This window comes from Fistularia commersonii, chromosome 18, assembly GCF_037954325.1.
Source record: "Fistularia commersonii isolate RoL2024-O1a breed Wild chromosome 18, RoL_Fcom_v1.0, whole genome shotgun sequence".
Classification (NCBI taxonomy): Eukaryota; Metazoa; Chordata; class Actinopteri; order Syngnathiformes; family Fistulariidae; genus Fistularia; species Fistularia commersonii.
Window position 1 is genome coordinate 14,545,151 of NC_141301.1, and position 13,353 is coordinate 14,558,503.

At 45.3% G+C, this 13,353-nt stretch overlaps 1 protein-coding gene across 13 annotated transcripts in view; it reads left to right on the top strand.

Annotated features, from left to right (window-relative positions):
• Window positions 1-12,882, top strand: part of LOC147224523 (muscleblind-like protein 1) — an 83,917-nt gene extending 71,035 nt beyond the window's left edge. For 2 of the 13 annotated variants that reach the window (XM_086164839.1, XM_086164840.1), the window contains exons 5-11: window positions 212-451; window positions 3,255-3,308; window positions 4,032-4,149; window positions 4,783-4,818; window positions 5,895-5,986; window positions 6,359-6,432; window positions 9,272-12,882. In XM_086164839.1, coding sequence (XP_086020965.1) covers window positions 212-451; window positions 3,255-3,308; window positions 4,032-4,149; window positions 4,783-4,818; window positions 5,895-5,986; window positions 6,359-6,415 — 597 coding nt within the window. In that variant the 3' untranslated portion in view covers window positions 6,416-6,432; window positions 9,272-12,882. Of the gene's footprint in view, window positions 1-211; window positions 452-3,254; window positions 3,309-3,998; window positions 4,150-4,782; window positions 4,819-5,894; window positions 5,987-6,358; window positions 6,437-9,271 lie in introns of all 13 variants that reach the window. The other 11 variants (XM_086164847.1, XM_086164853.1, XM_086164842.1 and 8 more) reach the window with 11 other exon arrangements.
• Window positions 12,883-13,353: the final 471 nt, after the last annotated feature.

Genomic DNA, 13,353 nt, shown 5'->3' on the forward strand with positions numbered 1-13,353 from the left:
GGCCGGAGCTGTCATCAAGATTTGTTAGCCGTGTCGGGTAAAGTCTGAAAGGAACGAACAGATTGATTCCTTCGACGCGGCGAAGCGAGAAGTAACGTCCTAATTTGGCGCCGATGACGTTTTTTTTTTTTTTGTTTGTTTTTTTTTTTCTCACGACGTGTGCTTTAAACAAAATAAGCAGGGGGTGAGATAAGGTGCATTTGTCCGGCAGGTGTGTCGGGAATATCAGCGGGGCAACTGCACGCGCGGAGAGAACGACTGCCGCTTCGCCCACCCTGCGGACAGCACCATGATCGACACCAACGACAACACGGTCACTGTGTGTATGGACTACATTAAGGGTCGCTGCTCCCGGGAGAAGTGCAAATACTTTCACCCTCCTGCTCACCTGCAGGCCAAGATCAAGGCTGCCCAGCACCAGGTCAACCAGGCTGCAGCCGCCGCGGCCATGGTAGGTATCCGCCCGAAGCCCGGCCGCTGGGGAGCATCGCCGCGCTTTAGCATCCTCAGCGCTGAGTGGAGGGAATCTGCAGACGAGCCCAAAAAAAAAAAGAGGGGGGGTTCATTTATATACTGCTCAAAAAAATAAAGGGAACACTTGAACAACACAATGTAACTCCAAGTCAATCCCACTTGTGTGAAATCATAGTGTCCACTCAGGAAGCAACACACATTCATTTTGACTTGTTTTAAGGACATTACATCAAAGTTGGATCAGCCTGGAGTTTGTTTTTACACTTTAATTTTGAGTGTGATTCCTAATCCAGACCTCCATGGGTTGATACAATTGATTTCCATTGATCATTTTTGTGTGATTTTGTTGTCAGCACATTCAACTGTGTAAAGAGCAAAGTATTTCATAAGAATATTTCATTCATTTACATCTAGGATGTGTTTTTTAAGTGTTCCCTTTATTTTTTTGAGCAGTGTATATATCACATATTGTTTTATACACACTGCTCTAAAATATAGAGAAAACACTAATACAACACATCCTAGATCTGAATGAATGATATCTTAGATATTGAATACTACTTTCTTTACATAGTTGAATGGGCTGATGACAATATTACACAAAAATGATCCGTGGAAATTAAATCAAAGAACCCACGGCCGTCTGGATTTGGGGTCACACTTCAAATTAAAGTGGAAAAACACGCTAAATTAACACACCCTGGATCTGAATGAATCAAATATTCTTAATTTACTTATTTATTTTTAAGACATTCATCACGAATATCCGTGACTTAAAATAATAATTCTGATAATAATAATAATAATATTGATAATGTTCTATTAAATATTTTGTCCTTTACATAGTTGAATGTGCGGACAACAAAATCACCTTAAAATGGGAATTAAATGTATTAAAAAAAACGCATATAATGTACTTAAAACAAATCCAAATGAATCGGTGTTGGACACTTTGATTTCACACAAGTGTGATTGACTTGGAGTTACATTGTGTTGTTGAAGTGTTCCCTTTATTTTTTGGAGCTGTATATATATATATATGTTCTGGGGATGTTTTGGATTTCACACAGGAAAAGCTGAAAACTGGACAAATGCACAGAGTTCTGCTAGAAAAATGACCAGAATAAACATGACGCTTCAATTATACAGTGATCCCTTAAGATACAAATTTCATTTGTTCCAAAGTCGGTTTGTATGCTGATTTTTTTCGTATCTTAAATGAATTTTCCTCATTTAAAATATAATGAAAAATAGATATATAGAAATTAAATATATAAAACAAATCAATTTGTTTCAACCCTCACTCAAAATGCAATTATATTCACGTGTGATACGGGTAACACGTGCAACACGTTCGTGCTTCGTGATTATTTCGTGCTTAATTTCCATAGAAAGCGCCTTCTTTCTGCGTTCACTCGCTGCAAATTTAGATTTTCTCGCTCTCGTATCTGTATCATGAATTTTTTTTGTATTTCAAGGATAAAATTTGCCAGGAATGATTATTCGCATCTTTGAAAATCCATATATTAAGTGATTCATATCTGTATTCACACAATTTCTGCTCCCAATAGTGGCCTGGTAAATGATAAAGCCTGCTCTGGCGGAAAATGGCGACTCGCAGAATGGAAAGACGATCCAAATTCAAACTACGTGTCCTGTGTTTGGGATTCGGCATATATATTCAAAAATATATATATATGTCTTTTAGGTTTTCGTAGCAGGAATTCCTCCGGTCAACATCCTCGGCTCTGAGGTTTTGTGAAAACCCCAAGTGTTTGTTCTCGGCGGCTCTCTCCGCTCCGGTAGTTGCAGGGTTTATCTTCACCACCAACAGGAATCTGTGCAAACAGGGATTCCCTGATAAAGCGCGCTCATGTCAGTGGAAATAGAAGCGTGTGTTGCAGAGCTGCAGACCGACTTAAGGTTTTGGATGAGTCCGTATCAAGTTCCCGTCCTGAGATATGACAATATAGCGCTCCGATAAAAATGTGGATGGCTATATTCCCTGGTTTAAAAAAAAAAAAAATGCAATTTTTCAACATTGGCTTTACTCAACATTCACAAGCGCACCTCGAAGTCATTTTAGCGCCTCTTATTTACGGCAGCGAGTCCAAATGTGGAGTTAATCGATATTAAATTCAGAGTTTACGTGATTGCTAGAGCCAGCTGTGCATGAAGGTAACCCGTGGGAGAAAGGGGGGTGGGGGGGGTGAAGAGCGGTGTTTTATTCGTGTTAGTTTCATCGCATCATCGGTCGCCCCGGCAACAGGTCGGCCCTTCGGACCAGCCGGCGATCGATCACTATTTCTGACTTTATCCTTGAGGTCGAGCCGCCTTCTCCTTATGTTACACCCACGTGCGACAATTCAAAATTAATGATTCCTTTGCGGTCACGTGGAATCCTCAAGGTCCTGATGCAGGAGTTCATTTCCAAAATAAATGGATAAAAGTCACTCTTAGAAAAGAAAAAAATAAATAAATTCTAACACGGTTGATATACATTTATTTATCTGGTGGTGTTTTTTTGTAGATATGCACTGACAGCCTTCCCAGTATCTCTTTAGCCATTAATGTGCATGCCTTAGTCTTGTTGTTATATATTGCATTTGAATGATTTTTTTTTTTTGTTTTTGTTCTTGTTTGTTTGTTGTTTTGTTTTTTTCTCACCAACCCACACTGCACTGCTGTCCCCATGACGCACCTGCGCTTGCTGGTTTATGTTAATGCGCTTGAACGCCATTGGCCCATTGCCATCATGTGCTCGCTACCTGCTAATTAAGACTCAGTCGGCTGTCAAATCACAGAAGCGACCCTTCGACGCAACTTTTGACCTGGTACTATGACCTTTCACCTTTTAGCCCTAGCATGTAGCTGTGATGTAGTAGAGTTGTTTTGGCTAAAATAAACTGCATATTTCACAAAACAACCGAGAGGCGATGAACTGATTTCCAAAAGTAACAAAATTGACCGAAAAACGAAATAAAATCCTGGCCGGAAGCCATCTTTACGAGCAACCGCTCGACTTTTTTTCACCAATTGATGCAGCCGTGCATCAGTTCATCACCTCTTGAAGTTAAAATGTAATGATTTGTGTTACTGTAGTCTTTGCATGACCTTCCCATATTGCATGTGGAACTGAGATAAACACGTCACCGCAGCCTTAACATGATCTTTATTGTACTGTTACCGTGGAGCGAGCGATGCGGCTTTGGCTAATTTCATCCGTCACGTAGTTTTAGATCCGATTTCACAGTATTCGCTAGTTATTATCCATGTTTGTGTGTTTTATTAAAAACGATGAGTTTAAGAGACGCCTCCGTGTGCCAGCTAGCGCCTCAGCTACGCCTCGCTCTGGCGGAGGTAGCGCGGAAGGCTGCTTGCTTATCACCGTTTAAAGTAGCCGTCAGGAAGGGCACATTTATCTCCTGATAAAAAAGTATTTCCTATTTCTATTCTAAAGTGTCGCCGCCCTCACATTTTGATTTTTCTCACCTCCCGTATTGTGTTGCCCCCCCCCCCATTAGGGGCTCCCTCCCGTCCTGCCTCCTTTACCAAAGAGACCTGCACTTGAAAAAGCCAACGGTGCCACCACTATGTTCAATGCCGGTGTTTTCCAGTACCAACAGGCCCTGGCCAACATGCAGTTTCAGCAGCAGGCTGCCTTTATACCATCAGGTAAGGCCAAAAAGGAGATAATATGACGCTCTGTACACGTGTTGCATGAGCAAATGACGTAAAGGAGGTTCGTGCCGCTTCATTCACTTTCACGATCCTGCAGAAGAGGTCCGATTCTGTTATTTTGCTCATCATTAGACACACGGGTTTCGGGATGTATCTTTGGAATTGCTAAGAAAAAAAAAAAAACACACGCAAACACAACCATGCGGATGCTTTCTGTAAAACGCCCTCGACGGGACGTGCTCAGTAAAATCGAGGCGTCTTCGCCGCGCAGTCATCTTACACCGCGTCCCACATTCCGGTCCGACGGGACGAAAATAGCCCGCCGTTGATTCCCCCGAGTCGGAGATTTGGATGCAGATCCTTAAATATCACACCGCTGGACCGTCGGGTCAGCGCAGCACATTTTGGTGCCTGTGGAAGCGGGTCGTTCCAAACCGGTTGCTCCTGCATATTGCTTTTACCTTCCTTCGCGATGCCATTTGCAAATATTGTCCGTGTTACGCAACGGTCAGAAGAAATTCAAGGTTAGCCTCTGATGTGGTGTGATTTGTATTGACTCTTGTAATGTTTTTTTTTTTCTCCCCTCCCTTCTCGCTCCATTCCCTCGTTGCAATGCATGACGGGCAGGCTCGATATTGTGCATGACACCTGCAACAAGTGTTGGTAGGTGCCAGCTTTACTCACTGATTACATCCAAGACCATTTCAGTCTCTCACTGTCCATCCAGCTCATCGCGTCCGTGACCTCGGAGTCACAGAAACGATTATCGAACGCTTTTTTTTTTTTTTTTTCTTTTTTTTTTTCATGCAAATTATGAATCGTGAAATTTTGAAAACCCAACGGGCGCGGTTTTAATTTTTGGACATGATGCGTCTCGTACTTCTTTGTGGTATGAACCCCTTTTCTGCTCTGTCCCACGTTCCGCCTGTCACCTTAATGCTTGTTGCAGATCAAAAATCCCCTGTTCCCTGCTTCGTTACGCTTCCGCCCCGGGCTCTCAAACCTCTCGAGCGCCTCATTACCCTGTCTGTTTATACGTGCCTTATAAACATGAGATGATGAGATGAGATGTACTTTAATGATCCCATACTTGGGAAATTGTTTAGCAGCAGCGGCAGCAGCAGCAAGACATACAAGGAAAAGGCAATGACACGCTAGCTAAAAATACAAGAAAAAAAAAAAATAATAATAATATAAATACATAAATTTAAAAAATAATCTAAAAAAAAAAAGTTAATTAAAATTAAAAAGATAGAAAAATTTAATTAAATAAAAAAAAAAAAACAGATAAAATAAATAAATAAATAAACTCTGAAGCGTAAAAGCATATATATTAGTATAGTATAATGTATTCAAAAAATGGGAGCGGAAGCACAGAAGATGCATTATTATAACTCTATATTGTGATGACATTTGTTCAGAAGGAGAATTCAAGTCAGCCAGCCTGCACACACACACACACACACACACACACACACACACACAGACGCGCTAAACATGCTAATCTTCGCCCTCAACTGCCTCGCCGCCTTGTCACACCCCCTTTGGCTGCCGTTTAAACTGACGCCATAATCGGGGCGCGTAGAAAAACAATCAGACTCTCTCAAGTTTATTTTGCATCCTAAAGCAACACGCTCAGAAACGACGTGTTGCTAAAAGGAAAAGAAAGAAAGAAAGAAAGAAGAAGTAGCTTTGGTTTTGCTCCGGTTCAAATGCCTCTGTGATCTTTCCCCCCCAAGTACCCATGATGCACGGTGCTTCTCCAGCCACTGTGTCTGCAGCCACCACATCTGCCACAAGTGTTCCCTTTGCAACTGCAACAGCCAATCAGGTTTGCTCTCCTTCCTGCCCGTCTTTCTCTGTCCTCTGTTGCCGCCTCTGACTTTTCAGTGTTTGTGAAGTGTGTTCCTGTCACCCACTCCCTCCCCCTCCCCTTCCCTACCCCCCCCCCCTCCCCCCTCCCCATGTACGCCCCTTTTTCATGGAAAATGCATGAACGCATGAGGCTAATCTACTTGAGCTTTTGAGAGCATCTGACGCCGCAATGACTTTGATAATTAGCGGGCACATCTTGTTCGTCATTTTCGGTTTAATTAACAGCAGAGTGCTATTTGTCCTCGTTTCAACCGATGTCTCTTCTGTGACTGTTTCTCCTCTCCACCTCACCCACCCCTCTTCTTCTCCTTCTTCTCCCATCAATCAGATTCCAATAATATCTGCAGACCATCTGACTAGTCACAAGTATGTGACCCAGATGTAGGAGTCTCGGTCAGAACAGTATGTACGACACCTCCTCTCACACATCTCACTTTTTTTTTTATGCACCGCGACGGGTCCCGGCCGGTAGCTGAATTAGCAAGCTTAGCATGCGGTCGCCGACGCATCATCGGCTCATCGATTAACACGCCTGACCGACATATGTGATTAACCGAGAACGGTATTTCTGAACGCCCGACCTCTCCTGGGCGTCGTGCAGGAAGTCCATCTCAGGGATGTTTCAGATGAACGAGACGGCGCCTTTAAATCTTTAAGGTCTTGCTTTTGTTGTCTAGCCTTATAGATTTCTACAAGGGGGGGGGGGGGGGGGGGCGGGAAACGGCGTTAATTCTGCATGCGGCGCACGCCATTGATCGTCTCCGTGTCCTCAGCTGACGTGGTCCCGAGCCAGACAGTTTCTCCATCTGCCGAGGAGGCTCTGCGCAGCTCCGCCGCCGCCTGATTAAAAATCAAAAACAAGCGTCGCCTCCGCGGGAAATCGTTTATTTTTTCAGTCATGTAGAGCGTCCGACTGTTATGCAGATGTCACGAATCCGCGTCGCTAAGCTATCTTCCCCCGCCGCCGCCGCCGCGACAACAATATTAAGACCCGAACACCTCGTATCTTCCCGTTAGTATTGATGAGTTTCCTCCATCTTCCGCTTTGAGGCCGGTTTGACGTTGGGATCCCCCGGCGCTCCTCCGCCGACGCGGCCTCGGCTCTAACTTTTGGATTTTCTCCGCCGATGTTCAGAACGTCGAGCTCGCATCCCCCCCCTCCCCCTCTCCTCACGCACAGGCTGCCTCTGCGCACCCCACCAATGGCTGCTCTCGGATTCCCCCCTCCCGCCTTGTGTTTTTGTATCGACGCGCCTCGTGCATGCATTTTCGGAGAGACGTTTACTGCTTTTCAATCGCATTCTTTTAAGCGAGTCCTCCACGGAAGGATTCGCTTCAGCCCATCTGTTCTGTCAGAGAACTGGAGTTGATGGATGCAGTCCGAGCAACCCGGCTAACTTTAGTTCATTTCTCAAAGATAAAAAAGGGTTTATTCTGGACAATAAACCCAACCTGCCGCGATTTATCCGGATGTAATCTGTCCCGCGTACCTGACCCCATCCCTTCCCGAGGTTGGACTTTAGCACCGCCTCGCTTTGGCTCGCGAATTAGCATCTCGTCCGGTGCGGCGCAGAAAGACGCCCGTCCGAGCGATTCTCCGTGTTTTAACCCGGAAACGGCGTGACGACCCGCAACTGGCGGATGGATTCTCCGTTCTGACACTGATATCGGGGGGGTTGGAGATGAAGACGTGGAGGTTCTCTTTGGGAGGGAGGAGGACGGAGAGGATCAATAGCTGTCAGATAATTACAGCTATTAGGAGACTCAGTGGGACTTCTTTCGGCTTTTCATCCGCCACGGTCCGAAGATCAGAAACCATTCATCTAACACCTTTGAGGAGACTTGTTGAGCTACTCGTATCGCCCGTGTAGATACAAACATGCGTTTATGAGCTATTGTTGAAAAACAAACGCGCAGAGATGAAGATGTGGAGGCTCCTCTTTGGGAGCGAGGATCAGGAAAGGAGTCCGTCTGAGGGACGGCACATGGTGGATGTTCTGGAGATGGAAAGAGAAGATCTGGGATGCTGAAGGTGGAGCTGCCGGGAGGAAGATCAGACTGGAGGTTTATGGATGAAGGGAAGTCAGCTGGAGAGCAGAGGATGCGGAGAAGAGGGCCAGATGGAGGAAGCTGATCGGCTGCGGCGACCCATGAAGGGAGCGGCGGAAAGAAAAATTAATTCGGAGGCTTCACCAGCCAGCGATCATCTCCGCTCCTCCTCCTGCAGAGTCACCACAGGCAGGAACCGTGGTCGTGGGATGGACGCTTCTTTCGGCGAATATGTCTTAAAGTACCCGAAGAAGCACGATTTTTGTATTCCAAATGTCATGAAAAAGTAATGGAGGTGCCCACAATGCAGCCGCGTGGACGTATTTATGGGATTTGGCGAGAATATAGGGGACTCCCGCCGCTCGCATTCTGGAATAAGAGGAATTTCGACAGGAGTGCTGCGCAAACAAACCAAAGAACGGCGCCGAAATCCAAAACTAGTCGATCCGTGAGCGGACGGAGGCAGGCCGAGGAGCCCGAGGAGCCCGAGCTCAACATCTGTGCCGCCGACAACAAACGCTCGGAGCGAGAGCGTTCACTGCGCGACAGCTGGCGGTTCGAAAGAAGAAATAAATTAAAAGTTTTTATTCTCGATAGGAATATAATGGATTGGTTCATTCATCTTAGGGACGGGCGATAATTCAGCCTCTCATTCACACATCTGGACAGCTTAGGGTTTCTGTAGAACCTCCTGCTTGATTTCAGACTGCAGGAGGAACCGGAGGGAGATGGAAAGCCCCAATCAGGGACCTTCTCGCTGTGAAGCGGGAGCGCTAACCCGTGAAAACCATTTCTGCTATCGTAGCCGTTGACCCCCGCTTTAAAACGCACTTTGCAGAGGGTTTCATGAAACGCTCGCTTCAGATAAACACCTCGAGAGGCTGCGATCTCGTGAACGCGCCGGGAGGCTTCATTGGCGCAGTGTCGCTAACTTAATTACATTTAATCGTGTTTCGCGTGATTGTAACCCAAACGGTAACGAGGTAAACCGCCGTTCGCATCATTAGAGCAGCGCCGATTTCGATAATTTCAACCGACATCGGTCAAATTTGCGTCCGCGAGGGTCGAAGAACGCAACTTCCGTTTTCCGCCGACATCGCGCGTTAGCCGAACTCAACCGAAGCCTTGTTGCATCTCGTCCTTGTGATTCGCTTTCTAAATGTGATGTTTTCCCCGCCGGCTGTGCTTGCAGACGGAGCTGGAGTCTGCTGGTGTGGAGTCCAGGAGTAGTGGTCGCCCCTCATGCCTGTAACACCCACGGCAAAACGAGAGAACGGAATCCCGAACCGGCCCGGAGCGAATGTGCATGTTAACATCCAAGGCGCCGTTCGTTCGGGGGCGGTCTCCATGTGTACTTCACGCACACGACGACGCAATCACAGAAAAGACCGTCACTCGCATCCGACAAAGACTGCCTCTCACCCCCCATCGTGGCAAGTTACCTTTATTCACCGGACACACTTTGAATGTTAACATGAGCTCGACACACGGGGCGTTCGTCAAAGCGGCTGGATCGGTACGTTTCATGACCAAGAATCATGATTTCTTTGTTTTTGTTTTTTTTTTTTCCCTTTTTCGTTCATCGGCCGTCGGTCGTCGACCCCAGACGCGTTGATTTGTTTACACAAAGGTGCACCTTGTACTTCAGTTGAGGTAGAAGATACAAATGATCTGACTGAATCACATATGCATGCACGATTCTTTTGTTTTGTGTTTTTTTTTTTTTTGTTTTCCATTGTTGTAAAAGCAGCGATAAGGGACATTCTAAGAGAGTCGCCATAGCAATGTTTTGGAAGTGTCTTTCAAACCCTTGTAGCCTACCTTTCTATCTCCTAAGCACATGTTTCGACCTTGCGGGCGCCCCTGAAAAGTGCCATACATCTCAAAATACACCAACGGGAGCGGCGTGACGAAGCGCGAGCTCGCCCTTTAACGCCTCCCTTTTATTCCCCGCCGTCACCCGTCGTCTGGCGATTTCAGAATAATCCCCGGGTTTCGTTGGAAATGTTGAAAAAAAAGGTCGCCGCGGTGACGGTGGGGAGGGGGAGGAGGGGGGGGAGGAGGTGGCGATTACACGAAAAACAACAAAGTATTCAGTTGGTATGAAAAACTGCTGTGACGCGCCGACGGAGACGCGATTTATACGAAACTGATTTCTTTCTCATTCACGTGTTTTTTGACCGATTTGCCAAAGTAGATTCCGTGTCTTGCGTGTGTGTGCGCGCGTGTGTGTGTGTGTGTGTGTGTGTGTGTGTGTGTGTGTGGTCTGACATATTTAAAAATACACCCTTCACGCATCTACCTGAGAACTGTTTTTCAGATCGTCAGCCAAAGTCTCTCCGCGTCTCTCTTACTGGACATTGTCAGACCGCCGGGGTTAAACTTTGCAAAATATCCCAAGGAAAGACGGCGTTCAGCGTAGATCTCTAGGAATCCTGTTTTTTTTGTTTGTTTTTTTTTTGTTGTTGTTGTTGTTGTTGTGTTCTGATTGTCCTCGGGGCGTTTTCAGCGGGTGGATGTCACACGGGGAGCCTGGCGAGAAAACAACGATTGTATTACTCATCCAAAGCCTTAGAATGTACCATCGGGTCAGCACAATGCAACACGCCATTTTGAACCATCCAGTTGCCTAATCCACGCCAAATTAACACACACACACACACACGCACACACACACACACACATACACACACACACACACAGCACTATGTACTTTCTCGACTTTCTTTTCTCATTTTCCCTCCGGACAAAGAGTGTCTCCCTTTATTTTGTTCGAATGATATTTTGATATTCAGTTTCGGCCCGTTCTATTTATCTTTCTTATAATGAAAATAAGGTAAAGTGTGTGTTTGTGTGTTCCCCTTCCGCCCCCCTCCTCCCCCCATGCACAGTTTATCTTAATATTCCATGTTCATTTTAGTAAGATTATGATTGTAAACTCAATATTTTCTACGTTATGCATATTGTTGAACCGTATGCATATTGTTCATTTCTGTAGTCTTTTTTTCTTTTGTGTTCTTTGAACAAAGATGTTTTATATGAGTATCTTATCAGTGATGAAATAATAGAGCAGAGAGGCTGAGTTGTCACTGTGGCAACCGTCGCCCATAACCGAGTAATATTTTAATGATTGTAAGGTTTGTAACTAGTCAAATAAGAAAAAAAAAAATACTATTATAAAAAAAAAAATTAAAAAAAGGATCGAGTTCTTAGATGTTTAGAGTAAAGATGTTATTTTCTACTGTATCCATTACAAAAAAAAAAAAAAAAAAAATAGCTATTGTTTAAATATTTTTACTCTCCCTGGAAATTGGGCCATGTTGGAAATCAAGCTGCATATTTAATCACTTTTCGGGGGACGTTGCCGGGAGGGGGCGCGGGGTCGGCGCGGCGCGGCGAGTCCGCACGCTCATCCGTCGCTCGCCGCCCCCCGCGGGCGAAGGGCGGGAGGGGAGGGGGGGGGGGGACCCCGAGGTGACGACGGTGATAAAGGTTGACTTTTTTGCACTTCTGTACATAGTCAAAAAAGAGAGAATCATGTATATTGAGATCTTATTTTGAATAAAAACAATAATAATAATAATATGTCTATAACGACAAGGAATTTTGCTAGGATAAATAAAATCTTATGAAAGGCTGATCAAAATTTACTCGCATCAAAAAGGAGGAGTTCACGCTCTCCCGCACCTTGCAGAAAAGGCCAAGTGTTGCTCTTCTTTTTCGTCAGCAGCTTGTAGTTTGCCAGGTAACCTTCCGGAGGAGGCGTTCACTGTCCTCCAAGCGTGAGGGCCCGGCTGGGTTCGTCTGGTCCCCGAGGCCTGCCTTCACCGACAGGCCGCAACGTCACGGCCACGCCCTCCCAGGCCCGACCAATCACAACACGTCCTGTCTCTTTACTCAGAGAGGAATGCATGTTAAAGGAAACACATATACAGTTTAAAAAAAGAGAAAAAAAAAAAAAAAAAAAAAAATCACGACGCGATAATACCGAATAAGAAAACATGTTACGACGAAAGATGTATTTACAGTATACAATATTCTATCAATGTAATGGAATAAAATATATTTAAAAAAAAAAAATATCAAAAAATAGAATAGTGGTTTATTTAAGAAAACAAACAAAAAAAAAAGAATATACTCAGAGGTTTCACCACTTGGAAAGATAAAGTACATGCAACACAAACACCATCGCTCTAAGTGCATTCTTTATGTTCATGTAAGCTTCTGGTGCTTCTAGTAGATGAAACCGACCACGCGGGAGTTTAGTTCAACTAGAAACGAGTGGGTTATTTTGGAGGGAAACGCCGCTCGCTGGTTCGGGATCCCGTCCCGATCGCCTCCGTCACCTCTCATCTGCTGCAAGCATGCGCGCTTACATCGATGAAATGATATAAACCCAAGTTCTTTTGTTTGCGTTCTCTGCTCGTAGTGCCGATATGGTGTATTCTGTCTTCTGCCGCCATTCGTTTCCGCTTGTTTCACTATCCGAGGCCCCCTGAAAGGATCTGTCGTGTCTGCATGCTTAACCACCTCCTCTGAAAAAGCAATTGCGGCCCGAACGCGCCGCAAGTCACAGTCTAAAGCCATACGATAAAAATCTCATCCGAACGACGGGAGTCGCCGCCTGAACCTGTTTGCTCGCGAGGGTCGGAGACGACATCCACGTCCGGGAGACGCGCCGACTCCGCGCGTGGTTCAGACAAAGCTCTCAGCATATGTTTTCACGGGGCCTGCACTGCTACATTTGATTCTTGCTGTTGAGAATTTCGAAAAAATGTAATAAAAATTTACAAACAAACCAAAGATATGTCATGTTGTTTCGTACCGCCACCCGCTGGCCGACTGGATTGACGCCGACTATGCATACAAAACTATAGAATTGATATATATCAGAGAAGGAGGGAATGGCTGTTTGTGTGTGTGTGTGTGTGTGTGTGTTTATTGATTGAATGAAAACAAATCCAACTGTTCTCCTGCTTCTGCCAAGCAGCCAGTGTAGCAGCTGTTTCTTGCCAGACCTTTGTCAGGTCTTTCTTCATGCTGGTCCCCAACCAGATTGCAGCTGAACAACACTTGGACTGAACCACACACACACACACACACACACACACACACACACACACAGCAACACACTAATTCTGGATTGGTAACATTATTTGTCAAGTGTTCCGGTCGGTGCACAGGAGATTTAGGCCTAGATTGAAAGTTTTTCAGCGATTAAAACATAATCTGTGCAGAAAAGTGGCCTAATGCAGCATCTGCAATAAACACAAA